Source organism: Penicillium canariense (genome assembly GCF_028826845.1).
Source record: "Penicillium canariense strain IBT 26290 chromosome Unknown utg000003l_segment0_segment0, whole genome shotgun sequence".
Taxonomy (NCBI): Eukaryota; Fungi; Ascomycota; class Eurotiomycetes; order Eurotiales; family Aspergillaceae; genus Penicillium; species Penicillium canariense.
The window spans coordinates 4,030,638-4,055,135 of record NW_026622730.1 but is presented as its reverse complement, the minus strand read 5'-3'; the positions used below and the strand labels follow the sequence as shown (position 1 = coordinate 4,055,135).

The 24,498-nt window shown below is 51.6% G+C and overlaps 10 protein-coding genes across 10 annotated transcripts; 8 read left to right on the top strand and 2 right to left on the bottom strand.

Moving 5' to 3' along the window:
• Positions 1-1,640: 1,640 nt before the first annotated feature.
• On the top strand, positions 1,641-2,405 carry N7482_006342 (fungal specific transcription factor domain-containing protein; the record flags this gene model as incomplete). Its single annotated transcript, XM_056688467.1, has 1 exon — positions 1,641-2,405. One exon carries the CDS (start codon positions 1,641-1,643, stop codon positions 2,403-2,405), a length of 765 nt encoding a protein of 254 aa, XP_056544022.1.
• Positions 2,406-2,738: 333 nt separating this feature from the next.
• N7482_006341 (uncharacterized protein) lies at positions 2,739-3,243 on the top strand (the record flags this gene model as incomplete). Its single annotated transcript, XM_056688466.1, has 2 exons — positions 2,739-2,817; positions 2,876-3,243. 2 exons carry the CDS (start codon positions 2,739-2,741, stop codon positions 3,241-3,243), a joined length of 447 nt encoding a protein of 148 aa, XP_056544021.1.
• A 230-nt stretch (positions 3,244-3,473) lies between these two features.
• N7482_006340 (uncharacterized protein) lies at positions 3,474-4,306 on the bottom strand (the record flags this gene model as incomplete). The annotated part of the gene is made up of 3 exons (XM_056688465.1): positions 3,474-3,788; positions 3,845-3,961; positions 4,019-4,306. The coding sequence occupies 3 exons, from the start codon at positions 4,304-4,306 to the stop codon at positions 3,474-3,476; spliced, it is 720 nt and encodes a 239-aa protein (XP_056544020.1).
• Positions 4,307-4,391: 85 nt separating this feature from the next.
• Positions 4,392-6,536, top strand: rglB (polysaccharide lyase family 4 protein; the record flags this gene model as incomplete). The annotated part of the gene is made up of 4 exons (XM_056688464.1): positions 4,392-5,049; positions 5,102-5,193; positions 5,252-5,266; positions 5,319-6,536. 4 exons carry the CDS (start codon positions 4,392-4,394, stop codon positions 6,534-6,536), a joined length of 1,983 nt encoding a protein of 660 aa, XP_056544019.1.
• Positions 6,537-6,723: 187 nt separating this feature from the next.
• On the bottom strand, positions 6,724-8,584 carry N7482_006338 (M24 family metallopeptidase; the record flags this gene model as incomplete). Its single annotated transcript, XM_056688463.1, has 7 exons — positions 6,724-6,917; positions 6,989-7,148; positions 7,200-7,311; positions 7,362-7,443; positions 7,507-7,605; positions 7,658-8,069; positions 8,132-8,584. 7 exons carry the CDS (start codon positions 8,582-8,584, stop codon positions 6,724-6,726), a joined length of 1,512 nt encoding a protein of 503 aa, XP_056544018.1.
• A 518-nt stretch (positions 8,585-9,102) lies between these two features.
• On the top strand, positions 9,103-10,796 carry N7482_006337 (uncharacterized protein; the record flags this gene model as incomplete). Its single annotated transcript, XM_056688462.1, has 3 exons — positions 9,103-9,644; positions 9,708-10,073; positions 10,130-10,796. 3 exons carry the CDS (start codon positions 9,103-9,105, stop codon positions 10,794-10,796), a joined length of 1,575 nt encoding a protein of 524 aa, XP_056544017.1.
• Positions 10,797-11,307: 511 nt separating this feature from the next.
• N7482_006336 (putative transcription regulator (RTG2)) lies at positions 11,308-13,178 on the top strand (the record flags this gene model as incomplete). The annotated part of the gene is made up of 2 exons (XM_056688461.1): positions 11,308-11,414; positions 11,486-13,178. The coding sequence occupies 2 exons, from the start codon at positions 11,308-11,310 to the stop codon at positions 13,176-13,178; spliced, it is 1,800 nt and encodes a 599-aa protein (XP_056544016.1).
• A 1,305-nt stretch (positions 13,179-14,483) lies between these two features.
• Positions 14,484-17,155, top strand: N7482_006335 (ferric reductase family protein; the record flags this gene model as incomplete). The annotated part of the gene is made up of 6 exons (XM_056688460.1): positions 14,484-14,915; positions 14,983-15,023; positions 15,087-15,425; positions 15,477-15,669; positions 15,880-16,001; positions 16,036-17,155. The coding sequence occupies 6 exons, from the start codon at positions 14,484-14,486 to the stop codon at positions 17,153-17,155; spliced, it is 2,247 nt and encodes a 748-aa protein (XP_056544015.1).
• Positions 17,156-18,450: 1,295 nt separating this feature from the next.
• On the top strand, positions 18,451-19,019 carry N7482_006334 (conidial hydrophobin Hyp1/RodA; the record flags this gene model as incomplete). Its single annotated transcript, XM_056688459.1, has 3 exons — positions 18,451-18,760; positions 18,812-18,909; positions 18,963-19,019. The coding sequence occupies 3 exons, from the start codon at positions 18,451-18,453 to the stop codon at positions 19,017-19,019; spliced, it is 465 nt and encodes a 154-aa protein (XP_056544014.1).
• A 1,436-nt stretch (positions 19,020-20,455) lies between these two features.
• sidI (putative long-chain-fatty-acid-CoA ligase) lies at positions 20,456-22,412 on the top strand (the record flags this gene model as incomplete). Its single annotated transcript, XM_056688458.1, has 4 exons — positions 20,456-20,870; positions 20,945-21,242; positions 21,304-21,683; positions 21,751-22,412. 4 exons carry the CDS (start codon positions 20,456-20,458, stop codon positions 22,410-22,412), a joined length of 1,755 nt encoding a protein of 584 aa, XP_056544013.1.
• Between the last annotated feature and the right edge of the window lie 2,086 nt (positions 22,413-24,498).

Sequence of the window (24,498 nt, the reverse complement as noted above, 5' to 3'; positions counted from 1 at the left end):
CGTTTGTACAGTATCCATTACTGTAATTCCGGTAAACCTAACGTAAATTACTCCCGAAGCAAGATGAGCGAAATGGGCTCGGAAGAACATGCTGTCCTGAAGACCGTCCCTCCCATGATGCCGGTTCGTGTGCATATGTTTGCCCATGAACAATTCAACTAAATCACAGCCCAGCCATTGCCCTCTGCTTAGCCGGTGCTCAGGTATCTTTAGATATGGAGAAAAAATTGAGATAAGGGACAGGGTAGTAGAGACTCGTCGGTAAATCTAAATAAACTGCGTTTCTATTATAGGAAGGAAAACATCACTGTGCTGCTCGAAAGCCACTCAAAATAGGAGTACAGGAGCTAATGTCGCAGCCGCAGCCGCAGCCGTAGAAATTACCTGGCGATGGGTGTCAGTCTTTCCTCGGCGGGCCTCAGTTCGTAAGGGGGACCAGACACCGCCCAGTCCATTTTGGCGGAGTCCTTCCGCCCATTTGCTTGAGGACTAAGCAGCCTTAGCAGTTGCTATTCATATCTTTTGCCCCTCTGCGGTTTACATTCCCCTCGGTTGTGCCTAGATTTTGCTGTACTCCCCACCCAGATCTCCCGAGGCTGGCTCCCGAAAATTGCCTAGTCTGTTCGGCTCGGATCAAATCCCGGGACCAGCCGGATGTTGCGCTGGACTCAGTATCTCTTCCAACACTCTGCTCCACGTCTTCGGAACGGTGGAAAATGAAATCCATGGCAACCGATTCGGACAAAAGAGTAAAGCGCCGGAAAATCTCTGTCGCTTGTGATGAGTGTCGTGTTAAAAAAGTGCGCTGTGACGGTGTACAGCCCGGTATGTGCCAAGAACAGAAGTCCGGGATTAAACCCGCGCTGATCCGAAGCAAGTATGTGGACCTTGCAGCAGAAAACTCGATCGAGGGAAACAATGTGTTTATACGGGGGAATTGGAGAAGAAGCGGGCAACGCAAACGTATCTCAATCGATCCCCAGAATACTATCATTTGCGTAACTAATCGGGGGATACTTTGGATGTTTTGGGGGACAGATATATCACCAGCCTGGAGGATCGAATCAAGCTCCTGGAGAGCCCTACGGTTTTAGGGAGAGCATCTCTATCAAACCAGACATCGGTGCGCTAATACCTACCTCTAGTCGTGCAATTATCTCATACTTTGATAGCACACCGCTCCCCCCTCTCCCTCGCCAATTACCATATATCCTGGCACTCCGATTGAGCACTCAAGAGCAGCTCAATGCCAAAATCCGTTTCTTCGCTCCACGAGTGGCGGTGCTACAGGAAGAAGTGATGGCGACGGTGGCAGCGGGGGTAGTATGAGAGACGGTGTCAATGCCATGATGGGCGCAGTCGACGAAGGGCGTGCAAGTCAAGGATTTTTTGGTAGCTCCAGCGCTGCTGGTTTCATGCGTCAGATCAAGACTGCCATTGACAGAAGGGTATCGTCGCCTGACAGGCGCCCCTCGGCCCCTGATGTTGCTCTTCACTCTAGCCTGTTAACAGGGCGCAGTGAGCGAGCCCAGTCAGCGGTAACAAACTATGTTTTACCCCCGCGAAGAATGGCGGACAGTTTGATGGATATATATTGGGATTATGTATTCCCTCTATACCCCTTCATCGATAGTGCGCGTATGAAAGCGGAATACGTTCAGATATGGCAGGGAGACACCTTGCATTATGACGAGAACATGGTGATGTGCACATTCAACGTCATATTTGCCCTGGCGAGTCAATTGGCCGACTTCATAGCACCAGAAAAGCGAGGAACTTCGGCAGATGAGTACTTCTCACGTGCTAAGGGGCTTTTTCAGTTTAATCTGTGGGAGACAGGCTCTGTCGGACTGATTCAATGTCTACTCCTCATGGCGCAGTATTTGCAGAGTACCGACTCCGCCCACCAATGTTGGATCGTTACCGGACTTGCAATTCGCAATGCACAGAGTCTAGGGCTTCATCTTCCACGGAGTATGGCCCATTTTTGTAGCGCTAGCGAGCAGCAGTTGGCTAGCAAAATCTGGCATGGCTGCGTTTTAATGGACCGGTACGTTACTTACATCGCCTTTCAAGGCCCAGAGCTAAGCTTTTCCTCAAACAGTGTTATATCTATGACCTTTGGACGGCCGGCGATGATATCAAAAGTGTCCAGCACTGCGGTCCCATTGCCATTTACGGTAGACGATGAATTCATTTCCACGGACACAACTTCTGAGCCGGTTCAGCCTGTGGAACAACCATCCATAATGGCATTCTACGCAAAATCACTGGAGTTGTACGAGATCATGAACGACGTGCTTCTCAGTTTATACAAGCCAATTTCAGATGAAAGAGCAGATGAGATTCACGAGTTTTACTTCAACAATACCGCTAGCGGAGGGGGAAAACAATATTTGAGCTAGACCGCTCCCTTACGCAGTGGACTCGAGGTCTTCCATCTCATCTACGCGGTGAATCATCAGCAGGTGTCCCAAATAAGCCCATCTTCTTTCGTCAAGGGATTGTTTTACAAGCCAGGTACCCACTGCGTATTCTGCCACATACCGTAAAATTGCTGATTGGAATTGATTCACAGGTTTTTGCACGTAAGAATTCTGCTCTTTTGCCCACTCCTCTCAAAATATTGCGCCGAGCGCGATAGCTTAGGAGCACACTCGGTGGTCTCGATCAACGATTCATTACCTCGTCGGGTCGCACTACAGTGCTCTATTATCTGCGTCAAAGTAGCCCAGGAAATGATTGAACTCATTCATAATAATGTCCCTGCGGACGGTACTGGTGGTCCCCTTCCTGCGTGGTGGTACAACATACTTTGTGAGTAATTATTCGTCTACAGAAATGTAGTTTACAAATGGCGCATCTGACCATTTAGATATCTACACGGCCGCCACTGTTCTTATTGCTGGGCGTCTGTGCTCTGCAATATTGGCAGAGATTCCAGATTCTTCAATCACGCGTTCATGGGACTGCGCACTCGAGATACTACGCAAGTATCAAAGCTATAGCACTTCTGCTAGGCGATGTGTAGCAGCACTTGAGATTCTCTATGAGCAGGTTGTCTCCGACGGACAGCTCCTGACCGAGACGGTTTCCAGCCATGGCCTTGCCTCCGGCCGCTCAAATTCACTGAATGAGATCGCTTTCGGGGAAGGAATAGGTGCAGCAATACTGGAAGGCTTTGAACTGCACGACTTTCAAAACATGTCATGGTTGAACAGCGTACCAAGTAATCTCTTCTAATGAAGCTGTGAATCTGGTTTGATCCCAAATCATAAGAGTTTTTCCTGGACTGTAGACGGGAAACGGGAACCACTGGAACGAGGATGACGACCATGGCGACGCTCTATATGACCTTAGAAACCGTCACTACGTCTCTAGAGCTGTATTCACCGCCGTCTATTCACCATCGGGAGCAGAACTGAGAGGCAGCGGCTCCGATATGTGTCCTCGCCTATTATATGGGCACGTCCTTAGTATTTCTCAGAACTGACGGCCACGAATTGAATACCAATGATCGGAATCATAGCGCATCCGCCAACAACGGTGGCCATGACACCCGCGGCTCCACCTCCCAAATCCGCGATCCAAGTGCCGGCCCCACGACTGTCATTGCCGATTGGCATCGCTGATTCGTACGCATCCCAAGGTTGGGTGTTGCTCGGCAAGACATGTTCGGAGCGACCCCCGGCCACTCCGCCGGATGCGCTCCGGTCGCGCCTTTGCATCAATTGAACCATCAGCATCCCCACTGGGTCGCATCGCACGAGAACCGGAGGGATCCTATCCTGCGAGGTACAGTCAGAAGGGGCAATGTAATGAATGTACATTACACGCGCCTCACACGCAAAGGACCCCTAGGAGAGGTAAATCGGGAGCCGCCACTTGAGCTCTGACTTTTTCTGGAGGAGGTTGAGACGCGAAGTAAAGGGTTTGTGAGAAGACCTGCAATCCCACCGGTCTAACTAGTGGACCATGTTTACCGAGTGGGGGGCCGCACGTGCCTAGGAGAATATACCAATATACTCCGTCTGGCTTCGCAAGTCGGGCGAACGAGGGCCGAGCATCTCATTTCTCCGTTCTCCTCTCGAACTGCTCCATCTCCGCCATCCTGGAGTGAACCCCCCGCATGCCAAGAATTGTCTGCCTCCGCATTTTCAGTCCATCCAGAGGCGGTCATTGGTGGATTTGTCGAGAGCAGTTTTCGCAGTGAGCCTCCGGTCAAAACACCAGGGCACTCGCCCGTCGACGTGCTGGAAACAAGCAGGTCATTCGGCGTATTGGGCCCCGGGGTGATGGCGTACATAGGACATGGCTCCGGCCAAATGTTGAGATTCATGCCCCTAGGCTGCATGCAGAGCCCTTTCGTACACGGATGTTAAGGAGATACCATGGCGACCTTTTTGACTTGGTTTGTGACGGGACTCACGCTGGCCTCGGCCGCTCTCCACGTTTCTCAAAACGACTCGACCATCATTCTCTCCAACAATCGCCTCACCGCAGTGCTTCAAAAGGATGCCGGCCAGGTCGTGGACCTGTTCCTCGATGGCCAGGATCTGCTGGGTCCCCAGTCCGGGTCATCGGGCATTGGGCCCTATCTGGACTGCTACTGCATCCCCTCTGGATTCTACACGGCGGGGGCGACTACTCCGACCATGCAGGTGGTGCAAGGAGAAGATGCAACTGGCACGGAATACGCAGGCATGATCCTCACCGACACATACACCCCGACCGGCCAGGAATTCCAGCAATACTGGTTTTTGCGGGATGGGGAAACTGGCTTGCATATGTTTACTCGGCTCGCCTATCATAACGAGACGACACCATTCCTTCGAAATCTGCAGGAGCTCCGAACATTGTTCCGTCCAAACACCGATCTCTGGACCCATTTGACCTCAAGCGAGGTTCAAACGGCCCCCTTGCCGAGCAAGGACGCGGTCAAACACGAAGTGGTCGTCCAAGATGCAACCTGGACCTTGAACAACACTCCAACCGATGCCTACTATACGCAATTCGCCGATTATTTTACAAAGTACACCTTTTCAAACCGTAAGAAGATCTGCTACACAATCGAATTGGAACCCCGCTAATGAGACTCTAGCGTGGCGAAACAATAGTGTTCACGGGCTTTACGCAGATGGCTCGACCTCGTCTGGGACTACCTTTGGGGCGTGGCTGGTAATGAACACTAAGGTCAGTGCCTTCCTCATGACATCGGCCCCCAGGGCTTAGACTAACGCTGTCCGGACAGGATACTTATTATGGAGTATGTGACTCTTTGTGCCTTTCAGGGCGCCGGCAAAGCTAACAAGGAACAGGGACCAATTCATTCAGACTTAACGGTGGACGGCATTGTGTACAACTATCTTGTTTCCAATCACCATGGAGAAGGCACACCAAATATCACGAATGGATTTGATCGCACCTTTGGGCCCCAATACTACTTTTTCAATGGTGGCAAAGGCTCCCAATCGCTGTCGGAATTGCGGGCGGAAGCGGAAGAGCTGGCCAACCCAGCCTGGAACGCCGCGTTCTACGACTCGATCGCCAAGCATGTTGTGGGGTACGCTCCTTCGGGACAGCGAGGAAGTGTGCGGGGGAAAGTGAAGCTTCCAAAGGGCGCTGCCCGGCCGATTGCGATTCTTACGGCCAATGGCGTTTATTTTCAAGACAACAGTGCAGTTTCAGACTCGTATCAGTACTGGATCGATATTGAATCTGATGGGAGCTTCACCATGGGCCATGTCAAGGCAGGGAAATATCGACTCACCATTTATGCAGAGGGTATTTTCGGGGACTTCATTCGTGACGACATTGTTGTACACGCCGGGAAACAAACAATATTCCGTGATACCTGGGAGGAGGAATCCTTTGGCACCGAGATCTGGCGACTGGGCATCCCCGACAAGTCTTCTGGTGAGTTCCGACACGGCAATGCCAGAGACACGACGCATCCTCTCCACCCACCAGAGTATCTGATCTACTGGGGTGCGTATGATTGGTCCATGGACTTTCCTCAGGGCATCAACTACACGATTGGCACTAGCAGTCCAGCTGCAGACTGGAATACAGTCCATTGGTCCGTTTTTGGACCAACGCCGTCAAACTCACATGTCGAGTACAACACCACCCATGACTGGAACATTCACTTTGCGCTGGATGCAACTGCGTTGCATCAACGCAAGACCGCCTCTCTTACCGTGCAGCTGGCTGGCGCCAAGACCGCAGCTGGGAACACGGATGTATGGAATGTGAATGAAATGTACAACAACCTCTCTCTTCAGAGTTATATCAACGACCACCCCGACCCTCTGACACTTGTGATTGGATTCAACCAATCTAGCAGCTGCATTGTGCGGTCGGCTGTGAGTTGCTACCAAATCAGCTCCCGTATGACCTTCCCCGCCAATTGGCTCCACGCAGGAGACAATGTGCTGCGACTACATCTACCCTACAATGCAACCGATGTGGAAACGGCCGTCTTGCCTGGGACGGTGTATGTGCAATACGATGCGCTACGCCTGGAGGTCAAATGATTATTTCGGTCTCTACATCGTGTCCGCCCTTATACAAAAGGATGATCTCTGCACCCCTTCGGTCCATCCTAAGGCTCCAAAGGTTTGTCTAGCTTTTAACTCCCAGGCCAGTGGAGCAGAATTAGTTGGATTGCAGACATATGGTCTCTCATGTCCCAGAAATCCACCATTGGCTATCTTCATAACTTCAAGGATCCCAAGGTCCGTTAGCTCTGCTTCCTGTCAAGAGATGTGGCTCTTCATCGCCTTGTACAAGTAAAATATCCTCATGCCGCACACCAAATTTATCAATCAGGTATATGCCGGGCTCAGATGTGAAGGTCATACCTGTTTTTAGCAGGGTATTGAAGTTTCCTTTATTTAGATAAGGGCTTTCATGAGCTACAAGTTGGCTTAGCAAACCGAACACATGAATAAAGATCCACGACATAATTGATGAGAAGGGCAAATACCTTTAATGCCAATTCCATGACCAACCCGGTGTGTGAAGGTTCGACCGTACCCAGCTGTCGTAATAACCTCACGGGCCGCAAGGTCCACGCTTGCTGCTGTCATGTTCTCTCGCATCTGACGAATTGATTGCGTTTGAGCGTCGAACACAATATCCCACACCTAGGGAGCTTCCAGTCAGCCCCGATCAAGCTTACATAGCGTCTGACCTGCCTTCAGTTTCTCAGCCAAGCGCGGCGATGGGGCTTCATCCCTGGACGGCTTCTCTAAGAATGGCGGGAAAAAGGTACGACAGATATCGGACGAGTATCCATATAGATGGGCACTGCTCGGGTTTAGATACAATGTTGAATGATGATTGCGGAAGATACTAACCCGACATCAATCAAAATAAACGTCTCAGCGTCCAGAACCTTCGTCCCATTGGTTCCGCCGTGCGGATTCGACGCATTCTCATCTATCGCAGATCAGTTATGTGTTTCCCTGAATTGCTTTTTTTGCGGGCCAAACAGATACAAACCGAAAAGCACTATGTCAAAGAAGGGATCCATGCCGGCTGCACGCAGGGTATTGTCAAGCACTGTGGCTATTTCACTCTCCGTCAACCCAGGATAGAGGCCTGTTGTAATTGTTAAAGATGCATCAGTCTTCCTGCATCACAGGTAGCTTACACTTCCTCATCTGCCGCACCGCCTCAACCGTGCCCGTGTTGACCGCACGCAAAATCTCGACCTCACGAGCAGATTTGATCTGTCGAACTTCTTCGACTCGTCCTCGCAGGCCAACCACATCAAAGCCCACCGATCCCAGTCCTCGCTGGATGAAATCTCGCATCTCTTCATCGACCATCAAACGTGGCGTACGACTCAAGCCCATAAAGACATCTGACTGCTGAAGGGTAGTGTATGGATTCCAATGTTCCTCCCACGGGACAATTTGAATCTCTTCGGTGAAGGGCATCCCTAAAAGACGGGCTCGCTCCGCTTCAAAAGATGGACAGAGAAATGTTGTATTTTCTCTGATTTGACCCGTAGTCTGGTCCCACGCGGGGCGGACGACCATCAAGAATGGGCGCTCTTCGGGCTTTGTGGGATTAGCATGGGCTGTTGAACTACTCGTACTTTTAGAAACGACGCATAGCCTACCTCCCACACCTCCCATTCTGGTTGGCTCACGTTCCCATAATACTTGAATGTGTAACCCGGCTCCACGACAAAAGCGTCGACATCTTCCGCCACCAGGGCCGCCGCTAATCGATCTCGCCGGTCCTGAAAATCTGCAATCTCGATAGGCAGTGCATTTTTCAGGAATGGCAGGCCAGTATCCAGAATATTTTCAATGGCACACTGCTGAAAGGCTTTCGGGTCGGATGCATGGACATGCTCACTAGCAGTAGCCTCGTTCTCCCCAGCAGCGAGAGATTGGTCGGTCAGAAATAACTTCGTGTGGCAGGTGTATCCGTACCCGGCGACTAGTAGACCGGCACTGGCGACTACTAAGGCCAGGTTCCGAATGGAAAACGGATTTCGCTTGATACGTTTGAAGCGGGGAGTCAGAGCCTCCACATCACCTGGGGTGTTGGACAATTGTTTCAACATGGTGTCCTGCGTGGTTCGTCAACGGCTCGTTGAGTTCGCGATTGGTGAAGTTAACAAATCAGGGAGTTGCAATGCAACATTCCGGTCTCCTTGATCATTCGGAGAACTTTCCGGAACCACTAGCGAGCTTACTTGGGAAATCGGAGCCTACGCGGTGCTATCTCGTTTTGACCTTCCCCGCTGTCCCGTCTGGGGCGGGCTGACTTCCTTAGTGGCTTCTTAGTGACTTGGTGGGCTGGCTAGCGTCGAATTTCCGCCTGTCCGAGGCGCTGAACCATCTAAGGATCCCTGCAATTATTAGATATCCCGCAGATTCCATCCCCACATGCGGACTGATTGGTTGGATTGTCATGAACAATCTCGAGCAAATCTCGCCTCTATCGCAGTGCCTCGTAGTCTGCGCGGAGCGTGACGATACCATGCATCGGTATAAAGTGCGAACCGGGGCCAACACCCGCCTGCCCCCTTCTTCCCCCTCACTGATGGACAAACACTAGAAGAAATTCTGCGCCAACAATATGAGCGAGTATCCGGTAGTGGAAATGCGTCCCTCGCACGAACCGAAATTCGCGACAACAGAGATAACTGAGCCCACAACAACCTTATCATCCAATCCAAGCTCTCCACATGCTAACACCCCAAATGCAAAAACTCCAGACGTGATGCATCCAGAGGCGACAAATGAGGAAACCGGTGGGGGCAATTCCCGGCTCTCAGTGGTCACGATGATCCTCTTCAGTGGCCTGGCAATTGGGTCAGATGGCTTTAATGCATCGATCATCGGTAACATAGAATTGCTAATGGAAGTCATCTATCCGCAATCCTTAACTACTGCTGTCGCCGCTCGTCTATCAAATGCCTTCATGGTCGGCATGATCATCGGCATGCTGTCCTTTGGCTATATCTCCGACAAGCTGGGGCGCAAAACGGGCGCTGTTCTTACAACAACCATTTTGGTTCTCGGAATCGCCCTTAGTGCCGGGGCTAGCGGCCTCACCGATGACGGCATGTTCTGGATGCTGATCATTGCAAGGGGTATTGCAGGGGTTGGTGCAGGCGGGTAAGCTCAAATTTCACAAAAAATTTAAACTCCAGGTGGCCATCACCTAACGTTCCATTAGAGAGTATCCGGTTGCTGGGGCGGGTGCTGCAGAAGCCACCGACGAAGCTCCGGGGTTCGCAAGCGAAGAGGTTTCATTTTTGCCATGATTGGTGACCTATCAGCCTCTCTGGGATTTGCATTTGGTGCTCTCGTTCCGTTGATACTGCTACTATGCTTTCACCAACAAGTGCAACGTTATGAGGCCGTATGGCGGGTCTCTCTAGCGATGGGTGCCATTGCCCCCCTCTCGATCTTTTGGTTCCGTTATCGAATGGTCATGAGTTCGGCATATCGAAAAAGTTCGATGAAGAAGCAAACGATTCCGTACCGTCTCGTGGCTAAGAAGTATTGGCGACCATTGATTGGGGTTTGCGGTTCTTGGTTCATGTACGTGTTTTGGCCCCAAGTACGAAGACACGACGCTGACCACTATGACGGCTTAGCTATAACTACATATCGTATCCCTTCGGACTTTTCTCCTCGACTATTGTGGGCCGAGTGAATCCTTCCTCGTCGCTTGCCCTCACAATGGCGTGGGGGACATTGATCAACTGCTTCTATATCCCCGGAGCTTTCATCGGTGGCTTTTTATCTGATCGCATTGGTCGTAGACGCACCATGGCATTGGGGTTCTTTCTTCAAGCAATCCTTGGTTTCGTCCTGGGTGGGGCCCTGGGACCAATCCAAACTAAGCTACCGCTGTTCATTGTCCTGTATGGCATCTTTCTTACCCTCGGTGAGGTTGGCCCAGGTGCCACCATTGTGCTCGCTGCCAGTGAGAGCTTTCCCACGGCTGTCCGCGGCCACGGTGTTGGTTTGGCAGCCGCATGGAGTAAAGCTGGCGCTGCCATTGGGACGCAGGTGTTCAAGCCCATTCTAGCCAGTTGGGGAGATGATGAACTCCGCGGTACTCAGGCGGTGTTTCTAATTGGATCAGGATTTGCAGTCATCGGGGCTTGTCTTGCGTGGTTTGTACTCCAGGATAGCAATACGATCTTGGATCATGGCGATCAAGAATGGAAGGAGTACCTGGCGGCCAACGGGTATACGAACATTGAGTGGGGTATTCAAAATCAGCCGGTCGTATCGGATAGCAAAGTAGTGGAGTGAAATATGATCCACTAGCTAAGCTATTCCCTGCATTACAAATCTTGGTGCGTTCATGATTTCGAGGCCATTTAGCTCCTCGAGAAATACACAAGAAACACATAGTATTCGTCAGATAATCAAACAGTGGGTTCTCACATTCGCTCCGTATTTATCTCCTGGTATCATCGACGTAAGGAGTCTTTTGCAACACATATTTACTCTTGTTGGGTCCTATACAACGTAGAGATCTTCTTTTTACTACACTGGAATGGGATGATAGTATGAGTAGCTTCGGCGGCATTAAGGAATGGCAATTCGCAAACCCATAGTGGTGCAAGGATCGAGGTAAGCTGCCCGCAAACCTGTGTTTTGGCCGCATCGCCAGGCAGCAAATCTACCGCCTCAGGCACGCACGCTGTTGCCGGCAGAATTAATCTATCACGGCGGTGAAGCCAGTGATGTCACTAACACGCACCCCGCGAGATGGCATCAGATGGAAAAAAAGCTGACACAATTGCCTCCAGTATTCAGCATGGGAGGTGGCAGCCAGATTCCCCCGGATTTCGGCTCTGAGGAAAGGCCCAAGTCCCTCGAACCGGGCCAGAACCACCATCTACATGCGGTGGTAGATATGGGCAGGTACTGTCACTTGAGACGCAGGACCAACACCAAGCCCCTTTGTTGACTCCTCTCTCTCTCCTCTCTTACAGTAATGGCATCCGATGCTCAATTTCCGATCTCTCCTCTCCAACCACTCGCGTCATTCCGACAGTGCACTTCCATCGTGTCAACCTCTCACTCTACGAGGCACAGATCGATCCCGAGACCGGCACTCGCATTCCCATTTCACAACATGTGATCGACCGAGTCGTCAGCGCTATCATCCGGTTCCAAATCATATGTGTCGAGCTCAGTGTACCTGCATCAAATGTCCGGATTATCGCCACGGAAGCAACCCGGACGGCGATTAATTCTGCCGCGTTTACCGACGCGGTTCACCACACGACAGGGATCAAGGTCGAGCTGTTGCGGAAGGAGGAGGAAGGCATCATCGGCGCATGGGGCATCGCCAGTAGTTTCTCCGATGTGGAGGGACTGGCCCTGGATCTTGGGGGCGGGAGTATGCAGATGACCTGGATCTTCTCGCATGCAGGCAATGTGCACATCAGCCCGCAAGGCGCGGTGAGCTTCCCCTACGGGGCAGCCGCCCTAACTCAAAAACTGGCCGATCTGAAACGAGGGAAGAGCAAAGACGAAGCTCAAAAGGCAAAGGCGGAGTTCCGCCACCAGATGGCGAAGAACTTCCGCGCCGCCTTCGACCGTCTCGAGGTTCCCGACAGCCTGGTGAAGAAAGCACGCGAGGAGGGTGGGTTTCCCCTATATCTTTCTGGCGGCGGCTTCCGTGGATGGGGCTATCTACTGCTATACCTGCATCAAACCCGGGGTCAAAATTATCCTATCTCCATCATCAACGGGTACACCGCGCCTAAGGCGGATTTTGAAAACACCGAGGCGCTGGAGGAAGTTGCTCGCACAGCACACGAAATTTTCCGCGTGTCTGACCGGCGCCGCAAACAGGTCCCTTCGGTCGCGTTCCTGGTCAACGTGCTCGCTGAATCATTGCCGCATGGGATCAAAGAAGCCCATTTTTGCCAAGGTGGCGTGCGAGAAGGAGTTTTGTTTCGCGATATGCTGCCGGTGGTCCGTCAACAAGATCCACTCGAAGTTGCGACCGCCCGGTACGCGCCTTCCTCGGCCCAAGCAATTGCTGCGTTGATGTTGGCCGCCTTGCCCCGACCGGCCGGCGGACGCTCGGTTCCGTCCGCCATCAGTCTGCATGTGGTCCAGGCATTTGCCAATGCCCTCTATGTGCATGCCTCCATGGCCAAAGAGCTGTCCTCCAGTGCAGCCCTATACAGTACCAGCACGGGAATTCTCGCTTCGACACATGGAATCCCCCATTCTCATCGCGCTCTTTTGGCCCTGATGCTCCAAGAGCGTTACGGTGGAGAACTGCCACCGCGCGATGTGGACCTGAAGTCCCATTTGCAAGGAATTCTTACTCCAGAAGAAGTCTGGTGGACACGGTATCTCGGCAAGTTTGGCCTTATCCTTGGTCAACTGTACCCAATTGGGTCGATTGATACCTCCAAGCCTCGCATTGTACCCTCTGCACGGTGGGTTACAGGACTAGGGAAGAAAGGGAAGAAAGATGGGCTCGAGTTGAAAATTGCAATTCAAAACGTCGCCTACGACCCAACCCACCTCAAAGAGGAATTAGAGCGAGAATCACAGAAGCTCCAGAAGGTAGGGAAACGCAAGAATTGGATTGGTGGCAAGGATGGCTGGGGTCTCAAAGTCCAGGTGTCTGTGGAAGAAGAGGATTTACTGGCCATCCATTAAACCCAGACCCTTTCGAGTGCGTAACCTCCCGACTGCGGCCTGCCTGGGGCGTGGTCGCGTACTGTATGCCACCTACAGAGGATTACTGTTGTATATTCTTGTTTCCTGTCTTCTTTGCTGTGTTGCTTGTCTCACCCGTTCTTGTATTCTTTTGCGCGAGCAAGCTATGTGGAACCGGCCGCAGGTCTTGCGCCCGGCAGACATCAGCTTCGTAATGGACCAACTAACTCTGTATTATTTTCGTTATTCAAGGCACCGACTTTAAATGGAAAGGACAATACATATGATTCGAGCAAAGATTGTATATTTGGCCCCTTCTCATCTACATGGCTCCCTAATTGGGGAGGGGGGCAATTCTGGGGTGTGAACGGTTGTGAAAAATTCACGCCGCACCAGCGAGGACCTAGCATCAAAATTGGACTGTGCGCATAATAGACAGGTAACTGGAGCAAATCCTAGGCATAAACGGATGGAAGAGAGGCGGCCGCCTTAATGACTGGCAGTAGTAAATAGTTATTTCTATCCAATCTCATAATTCGAGGTTTAACTAAGTTGGTCGTCGTTTACTACATGCACGCGCGATAGATAACGGGTCTTTTAATACATACACGTTCTGGATTAGGTGCCTACCTACTTATCAGCATCTGCTATTTCCGATATACCAATATAGGGAACTCTTGGTTGTACCTGCAGTTAGGTAGCTCTTGGAACCTAGTCCCTTAGGTGATGTTGAACATCCCACCTAGCACTTCCCAAAATATATATTTTCTTCGTGTGGGTCAGGCACAAATACCGCTTTCCACCAAAGGCGACAGCTGGGGGTAAGTAGCCGCGCTACAGCTATAGGAAACATAGAGGAATTTCCATGCTACTACTATTTAGACTTCATTTTTCCTTGAACATGCTGGGGAGGTGACAGCCTGACGTAGGAAATAAGTAATCCACCGCACTGCCTCAATTCACCATCGGACCTCTTTGCCCCGTTGTAAATCACGTGGTGATTTTCGATCAGATAAGATTCAATTGCGCCACGAGGTAGGTTTGTTACCAACTTGTCTGCAGGGGTTCTTCATTATCTAGGGGGATCTGCTTAGCAGAGGCAATTCTGACTCTGCCCAAGCTTTTACTTTGCCCTGCTCTCCCATACAGATGCTCGTTGAAATGAATCTTGGCTCACGGAATTCTTTTCGTGGCCACTAGGTGGGTCCGGCTCGATCGGCTTGTGCGATCATCGGCGCTCCGCCTTCTCCTCACCCTCGTTCACGCCGCTCATTCTCCAGTCAAATATAGGCACCATTCACTACTATGCGAGCTCTAAGATGGCTGATCATCGTGCTCAGTGCTCAAAGTGCACGGAGTGATGTCCTTCCGCAAGATGCGCTCTGTGTTACCGCCGTTTACTCGGCGTATAATTACATCTCTTTCGCCGGGGTCCCGGCAAAAGGCATGTGGGATACGCGATGTCAAAACCCGCTCAAGGTCACGTCTATATACGCAGCCTCTGAGATTTACTGCAGTGATGGAGAGCGTACAGCCGGCCTGGCACAGCTGGCGGCCATTTGCCGGGAGTTCGGCCATCACGAGCTGCTTCCAAGAGATGTTGTCGCCGAGAATTTAACCGAGGAGGCCATCCACAGCATGAGAACTGTAGACTATTTAGAGCTATCGCGGGCGGACTATGCGCATACTCCGGTCCTTCTTTCCGCGTCCTATTTCAATCGCATGTTCAATACTATCGTACGTTGAATGCACATCATGACCATGACAGGCTGAGTGGTCGAAAGCTAATTTTTGATGCAAATAGGACTCTTGGCAATTTGAAACATGGTCTCACCATGCATTCGGGTATGGTCTTTTCATGTTGAATGAGTCTAGAAATGGCAAATAGATACTAATATCATGTCATAGCTATATGGGGTACGCCTATTGGGGTGGGATATGTTTACTTGGAATCTTGTGCCGCCTATGCGAGTGGATGTTCTATAGACGACAGCATCAATTTGGACCCAGTCCAGAGTCCAACATCCCTCCCTCAACTGACATTTGGTATGGATTGCCGTTAGTGAGAGACGCCTGCCGTTGGATGCAAACGTATCTGATTACCCCAGCTCCAATTGTTGGTCAGGGGAGATATTTACTCGGTTTTACATTCTCATCACGGGTGGAGGCGCTCGCGGTATTGGGCTTTTGGTTTCTCGGCATCATTTTTACAGTGGTGGGCTACCGAACCTTCCCAGGAAATATCTAGTATGTGAAGTCTGGCCTTGCGGAGAAGATTTTTTAACTCATTGCATGTAGTTGGCCTGACGTCAAGAGTCAGGTTTTACGCTATTCAGCAGATCGAACTGGCATTATGTCGTTTGCCAATCTCCCTTTGCTGTGGCTCTTTTCTGGGCGCAACAACGTATTGATCTGGGCCACCGGATGGAGTTTCCCGACGTTCACTATTTTCCATCGCCATGTAGCCCGAATAGCTACCCTGCAGGCCGTGGTACATTCATTTCTCTACCTTGTGATATACATCCAAAGTGAGTACCGGACCATGCGCCGCACATAGCGTAACACAATATGCTAAGCAGTGCGACCAAAACAGGCAATAAAATATGGAAGGAACTCTCTAAGGTTTATATTCTTTGGGGGATTCTGGTAAGACCTCAATCGGCGACACTGAAAGCCTGACCGGATACCAATCGGATACCAGGCCCTCTTTGCTATAACTCTAGTGATTGTCACGTCTTTGGATCGGATCCGTGTCGTATCCTACGAGATATTCTTGGTTGCACACATTCTGTTTTCTGTTATCACGCTTGTGGGATGCTTTTAGTGAGTTTCCCCCTCCCCCACATTCACGGCCAAGCACTTTGCACCGACTGACACCCAGGAGCCATACGATTGTATTCGAAGGGCATGAGTACTGGCAGTATCTGTGGCCTTCGATCCTAGTATGGGCGCTTGACCGTTGTTTGAGGGTCATTCGACTATTCTATTGCAACATCCACGTCAAACTGTCCAGGCGCAGATTGATTCATACTACAGAGACCCGCATGGCATATGACGAAGCAGCTGATGTCATTCGATTAGAAGTGACTCCTGGGATGCAACTATTACAGCCCACGCCAGGCAGCTACTATTTCCTATATCAACCATTCCGCTTCTTTGGCTGGGAAAACCATCCCTTCACTGTTGGGGCTTGGACTTACGAAGTAGGGTCACGAGAGACCCTGTTACAAGTACCTGGCAAGCCCGATGAGTCCTTGGATGTTTCCCAGCTGCCGCTTCTGTCCGAGACCGTTCCCGAACATGAAAGGTTGAATGATACAGAACCGTCATCAGAAGGCACGGAGTCAATGATCCTGAAGCTGATCTTCTGGGTTCGTCCTTATCATGGTTGGACCCAGCAATTGCGCCGGCAATGTCTGCGCGCGTCTAACCAGCCTGTCCATACCACTCTTCTTCTCGAAGGGCCGTACGGGTACAGCTTCCCGATGTGGAGATACGAGTCAGTGTTGATGATCATGGGAGGCACTGGGATTGCTTCGGCCATACCATATCTCCAGGACCACATTCGGAGGTGTGCCAATGGTATGGATGGAATCTCGGAGGAGACATCACAAACCCGGGATATCGAGTTGGTTTGGACCGCGAGACAGTCAGCCTTTCTTTGTGACATTGCCCATCGAGAACTGAGACCGTTGCTTAGCCGCGAAGACTTCCATGCCTCTTTCTATACCACACGGCCCTCAGAGAGATCTTGTGCAGATTTGGATGATCTCGGATATAGTGTCCAGATGGGCCGACCGCATCTGCAATCTCTCATTACGAGCCGGGCTTGCGACGCATCAATGGCAGGAATCAAGCTTGCCATCCTGGTTTGTGGTCCATCTGGGATGGCCGACGAGGCGCGTGCAGCAACCCACCGTGCGATGCGACAAGGCTACCAGTCGATCAAATATGTGGAGGAGTCCTTCACCTGGTGAGCAAACGCGTTGATCGGTCACGAGCAGAATATGTGATGGACGAACCTGGTTTTTGTTGTGACGATCTGTTTGGATATGCTTAGATATTTCCATCGCGTAAGACAGAATAGAACTGAGCCTTGGGCATCAGCGAGCCCCTTGGAAAAAGAAATTGTCCAAATAGTCCAAGGACCCGTGGGTTGCTACCTGATCAATGGCTGGATCTTCTCAGTTTACTCAATCATTACCCCTGTAGTTGAGAGATCGACTTCGTATAAGCCTGGTTGAGGAGGGATTTACAGCAGGGGCAGGTAATTCTTGTGATTCTGCGTGATGCAGGAGGCTAACCCTACACCTCCCTGCATGAAGATTATTGATTATCAAGTAACTGCATGCCCGAAGGCGGTGTCGCAGTCGAGTGGATCTGGACGCCAGCTCTCGAAAGAAAAGCAAAAAGAAACAGGAACCGCATATGGCTGGAAATCTCTGAGTCGCAACAGAGGCCATACTACCCGGTCGCATCGGTCGGCACTTTGTTGTGTGATATTCTCTTTCTTGGTTTTAGTGGACGAGCGCCCCCCGGATGGGGCTAGTCGACTAGTGGAACGTTTGATAGATCACTTTGCCGATCTCTCCGGGGAACACAACGCCATAGCTCAAAGGCAAAAAAGCAAGTATTGCATCCTGCAAGCTGATCTCAATCTCAACCAAGACCCCCTTTCAATAGAGCCCAGCCGGCTCACGTCCCCGCGGTTCGTATTCTGGCAGCCTGGCATCCACTCTGGGATGCGGGTCTCAGCCATGTTCGTATCTGCTACTCTGTCGTACATACTGCTGTATGTTCCGTCCTGCGTGCAGCTAGTTAAACTGGGGTTTTAAGGATCGACAGGTACCTTCCACACCGGTTCCTGCAGCTGCAGCCTCAAGGTTGAACGTGTCCTACGCTGTTGTGGCTAGGACGCTCTCTGAAACCCCGGTTTTCTATAATTCCGCAATAAGCAAGAATCTGCGGTCGCCGCCAGCAGGGTCGTCCAGACTATTGGTTTCAAGGGCCCACCATGTGCGACGCAGGGCATCTCAAGCTGGACAACAACATGTGTGTGTCGGAGCCCAAAATACCCCAGCTTCAAAAAGCTCGAAGAGGTTAGGCACGAGGAACAGCGGCTATAAAAGCGACGAGGATTCCGGCTTCGTTTCTCATTCTTCATCCCCAAGCACATTCACTTTTCCAATCAACTTCAACCTTTGCAGACCTTCAGTCGCTCATTCTCTCTGACAGATCACTTTGTGTTTTTCAAAGCCAATCATCCACCAAAATGCAGTTCTTCACTTCCGCTCTCCTCTTCGCTGCTGCCGCCATGGCTCTCCCCCAGTCTGGCGACGGTGTTGCCAGCCAGGGTGACAACATCAAGTTCCCCGTGAAGCAGGGGACCACCTTCGAGCAGGCCAATGCCAAGTGCGGCAATGATGCCAAGGTCTCCTGCTGCAACAAGGCTACCTACACCCATGACATCGTCACCGAGAACTCCGGTCCCCTCGCGGGTGTCCTTCAAACTGCCCTCGGTGGTGGCCCCGGTGGTGATGGCCTTGGCCTCTTCGGCCAGTGCAATGACCTCAACCTGAACGGTACGCTTGCTTCGGCCAACCTGCGTGACATTTCCTGACTTCCATCTCTAGTCCCCGTTGTGAACCTCGTTCCCACCAACCTGCAAGGTCTGGTGGAGCAGAAGTGCAAGCAGAACATTGCTTGCTGCCAGAACAACCACGCCGAGGCGGTATGTGCATTTCTCTCAACCTGGAGCAAGAAACAGCCAGCTAATCTGATTAGAACAACAACGTGGTTGGTCTCGCTGTTCCTTGTGTTGCCCTGGGCTCGCTGCTGTAAATTCGACACTGATCTCCTCTACACCCCATTGAAAAAAGTCATGAGGCCGACTATGTGCAACGGCGATCGCTGCCCCGGGGAGGAGTATACAAAGCCATCACGTACATACATGTACACTTGAACGCACGGGCAAGGGTCTTCTGTTCTGGTGCCCTGAGAGAAGTTGGACTTCCTATTCGTCCGCTGACCTCTCGTGTGCCAGTCATTCGTTCCACTTTCGTTTGTTGTCTTTCTGGGACGGTCAATTAATGTAATTAAACACTTTTTAATTGAAGGCCCTTGCTTACATTCTATCTAACGATCTTCATGGATTGGTCCCGTACGTGAGAAAGAGTTGACCTGCCTTTCCCTGATAGATGCCGATATTTGCACTATGTTTTCAAGAATCAGTGCAAAGGCCTGAGAGAGCGGGTCCTGGCTAGCCAGTCCAATTGACCTCCCGGGAGCAGTCGGTCAAGTGGACGACGCCCCTGCATGCCGAAGGAATGGAGCACAAAGATCGTCGAACAATCTGTACGGCGGACCCAGCGGGCAAGGTTGAGCAGAAATCCGGGACCGACGCGCCGATACCGGGCTGAAAAGACAAAGCAGAATACAGACGAGGTACCATAGTACAGTGGAGAGTGAGCCAGACAACAGACCCGTCAGTCATCATGATACATTATAATCATCAAACTAACAGCAATACAAACGTGGAGTCTTCATGCCATCCGAAACAGAAATTATCTGATCCGAGCGGGGCGCCACGAGGCCCGCCGACGGAATCAAAGTGGACCAGCTGGAAGCGAAACAGGCTGTGCTCCACTCTCATGCTCCCTACCCGGTTTGACGCCGTACACACCGTGACGAAAAGATCCGGAGAGCATATCCATGCTAGGAAATTTCCGTGGACGATCGCCGCCACCAGCTGAGCAGAATGCGAGCAATATCCACTGAGCAGCCAGTTGCTGAGATGAATGGGTGATCACCAGGTTTCCTGCTCAGCCCACAAGCCGTCGGGTCCGTCCATGCGAAAAAGGCTTGAGGGCCATCGCCGATATCTTGCCTCGAGGGCCACTACCAAGGCGTCCTGTGGTAAGAATGCTGAGCAGGATGAGCGATGGGCGCCATGGGAGACGGGGATCTCGCTTCTGCGCGTCCGTGCCATGGAGTGGACCAGCATGCCAAGAGGTTCCAGAATGACTGCAGCTTTGCTTGTTACGGGCTCTTCCGTTCTATACGGGTCACGCCCGGTACGCATCCACCCAAATACGCCGCTCCACCACAGAACCACAGGAGCCTATCTGATTGATCGATGGCTATCTGATCTGATTTGAAAATTATTGCCGCGGTATCATCGGCTCCTGCTATAAGCCCACAGATACGCTCCATCTGTTCCCGCACATTGTCTTCCTCACCTTCGCTTTTCTGGGCCCTCGTCCAGCTGTATCTCGGCCATGGCTGTCCCCCGGAGTGTTCAACGCCTGCAGCAGACGCTGTCCCATATCCAGCCCGTCCCAGCGCCGCTGCAGTGGTCAATTGTCGCGGGACCAACTCAACCGGAGCTATTGGACATCACTCTCGGAGAGCTGCTGACTTTGCAAGCACTGCAGTATGGCGATTACGAATGCTTAGTGTTTCCGTGGACCGGGGCGCGATGGACCTATGCCGAATTGAAGGATGAGGCCGATCGCCTTGCACGGGGCATGCTCGCCATGGGCATCCAAAAGGGTGACCGCATTGGCATTATGGCAGGCAACTGCGAGCAGTATATCTCCGTCTTCTTTGCGGCTGCGCGAGTCGGCGCCATTTTGGTTGTCTTGAACAACACATATACGCCCTCGGAGCTCTACTATGCTCTCAATCACACCGGTAAATCCCCCGATGCCCCGCACTTGCCATCGAGGATTGTTTACTGATCTGCGTGACGTGCAATTGATATACAGACTGTCGTCTGTTGTTTATGACACCGCATATTGGCCGTCACAACCTCGAGGAGGTCCTAGCGGAGCTCGGCCCCAAGCCCAAGCAGAATGCGACATCAAAATGCCTCGACGAAATCGTTATCCTCCGTGGCAGCTACCCCAACTTCACCACTTACAGTGAAGTGATTGGCCGCGGCCGGTCCCAAGAGACCCATCTGTTGCAGGACCGCGAAGCCGAACTGCGGCCCGACGACGTCTGTAACTTGCAATTCACCAGCGGCTCGACCGGCAATCCAAAGGCGGCCATGTTGACACACCAGTATGCTTGGATGACTTTACATGGAATCAAAATACCCAACATGCTTACCAATTTTCTGCAGTAACCTTGTGAACAACTCGCGATTTATTGGCGACCGCATGAATCTTTCCTCCTTCGACATTCTGTGCTGCCCGCCTCCGCTCTTCCATTGCTTCGGGCTGGTCCTGGGCATGCTGGCAGTGGTCACCCACGGTTCCAAAATCATCTTCCCGAGCGAGACCTTCGACCCCAAGGCCGTACTACACGCCATCTCCGACGAAAAGTGTACGGCGCTACATGGTGTCCCCACCATGTTCGAGGCCATTCTCAGCATCCCCAAGCCTGCGAATTTCGATACCTCCAACTTGCGCACAGGGATTATCGCCGGCGCACCAGTGCCACGGCCATTGATGAAGCGACTTTTGGACGAACTGAACATGACGGAGTATACTAGCAGCTATGGTACCAACCGCTCCGGTGTCACTTCCTTGAGTGAAATCCAAATCGACCATGCTGATCCTCTGGTTAGGTCTAACCGAAGCTTCGCCCACTTGTTTCAATGCATTCACCACCGATAGCATCCACACCCGGTTGACTACCGTCGGCAAGGTCTTGCCCCACGCTCGCGCCAAAATTATCGATGCAGAGGGTACCATCGTGCCCGTTGGCCAGCGGGGCGAGCTCTGCATCTCCGGGTATCAACTCACCAAAGGTTACTGGCACAACCCGGAGAAAACCGCCGAGGCCATGGTCACTGACGCCGACGGAGTAACGTGGCTGAAGACGGGCGACGAGGCTTCATTCAACGAGCTGGGCTACTGCAGCATTACCGGTCGGTTCAAAGATATCATCATTCGCGGCGGCGAGAACATCTACCCCCTTGAAATCGAGGAGCGCTTGGCGGCGCACCCACACATCGATCTGGCCTCCGTTATCGGCATTCCTGACCAGAAATACGGCGAGGTGGTCGGAGCCTTCATCCAGCTCACTTCCGGTCAGAGCCGACCAACCGATGACGAGCTACGCGCCTGGACACGGGAGACGCTCGGTCGACACAAGGCACCGCAGCATGTGTTTGTCTTTGGTGAGGAGGGTGTGTCCAGCGTGGTGCCGGTGACAGGGAGCGGCAAAGTCCGAAAGGTGGATTTGCGGCAGATGGCGACCGCAGCGCTGACGCAGCGAGGACACTAGGCATAATCATCCACCCACGGCGGTCATTGGAAGTGTCTGGTTCTGCGAATACCCCCCTTCGATCTGAGTGTCGTGTTTGTCCTATTTATGAATTGCTCTTTTGTCGCATGGAGGGCCAAAAAATCTTTTTACTTGTTGATAGCAGCTCCGCGGAAAATCTTATCAGATGTCATGATCCAAGTTCGGAACTTTCGGCTATCAAGTACTGTAAAATGGGGACTGCGAAAGCCACTAGTAACGTTGACGAAAGCTGGGCAAATTGCGCGATTTCCTGAGCGAGTTGGCGGGCCCAGCCGCTGGGTTTCTTTTTGTCGGGTTTTCCGGTTTTGGTCGTTTGGGAGGGGTGAGGGGGAAATTGGGTTCAGCGCAATCAGATTAGATGACAATCTTGTCTGATCGACGAGCCCTACGTGATTGGACAGGCCAGCCCGCCCGGTATTGTGTGGTAATCCGCCAATACCACCCTACCCACCACCTGCTCACGTCCCATGGCTCAAGTCCCAACCCAGTTATAGTTATTTCATCTTAGCTGCGCTTCGTACTCTCGGTACACCGACCCTGCCCTTATTTACCGACCTAAAGCAATCGGGCAGCTTCCACTGCAACATGAGCAGGGAAAAGCAAGGCACAGGGAAGAGCTAGCCGGCACCACTGGTTGTTGCGAGTTCATTTGACTCAGGATCCTACGCATGCGCGCCTTATCGATTAACCATACTACGCTAGGGAATAATAGGAATAATACCGTACCGGTGAACGGGCGGGGCCATCTCTCACGATGCCTCTCCACGTGTAATTACATCTGCCCAACGGCCTGGCTCGCAGTCAGGTCCGAAGTCCTACTACTGCATTCCATATGTATTGCGAAATATAGCTTGGCTTCAGCCTACAGTCTACAGTGCCTTCAGCACGGAGTAGTGCGAGATACTTCATTAATATCTCATCCATAGTTCGCAAAAGAGGAGGAAATAACAACCCCGCTTTGTATACCCATGTTACGTATTCATGGGCCCGGAGAAGATATCTAGCAGATGTGAATCTTGGTAAAGCGAATGCAGTTATTCACACTCCAACTCTTAGGTGTTTGGAGATCATTCCGCAAGAGATCCAACTGCTTAAAATGTCCATGCATCTGTTTGCGGTGGCGGTAAATGCGCGTCTCAAAAAGCTCAAGAAGAGGCACTGGACGCGGTGCATGCACGGGTCGCCCCAACGGGGATTTAATCCTCACTATCAGAGTCAAGTTGTATTCAACAGCTTTGACAAGCGCCGTCTGTCTTGCGGGGATAATTAGAGGGCGTTAGACCTTCCACTTCTGCCGCCCAAATCGGTGGATCTCGAAAGAGTGGGCCAGTTCCCGACTAGAAACTGCTGCATGGGAACACAAATTTTCCTCGGAATCCATTCAGTTAGAGAGAACTCTTCTCCGGAAAGTTCTAGTGCGGCTGATTACTGCCGTGTACAGGCCCGTGCGTATACACTACAGTACATTATGATTCGTGCACAGTGGAAGAGGACATATAGCGGCGGTCCATCAGTATTGAAACCCTGATACTTCGGCCCCACGAGGCTACTGATCTGTCTGCTAGCAGAATCTCATTTTTCTCCATTCATCGCTACCTACTTTCTTGTATGCCACCCTTCGTCCCTGGGGGTCTAGTCTACTCTATGCGGCATAGTAACTATCATCGTAAGGGCTCCGGTCTAGTATCATCTATTAGTAGGCGGTGTAGCTAAAATGGTTACAAATAGGGGTACTACAGTACTTACAGTAGAGTTTGAATACTTGTGGTCAGTCATTGTACGGCGCTGGATCCACAGTACAGTAGCCATGCACAGTATACTGGACGTAATCCAAGTACAGTATGTATAGCCCCACTCCGCACTTTGCGAGCCCAGCCGAGCGTTGATCTTTTCTGGGCGTATGGCTCGTGTCACTCCGGCTGGGATCGGATCGGATCTGATAATTTCGTACGGGCGCTGGAAAACAATTTATCAAAATGCTACTGTATGTTCCATGACTCAAACCTTACAAGACATTCAAACCCTCAGTGGGTCAGAACCGTAGAACAGCACCGATATCGCATCT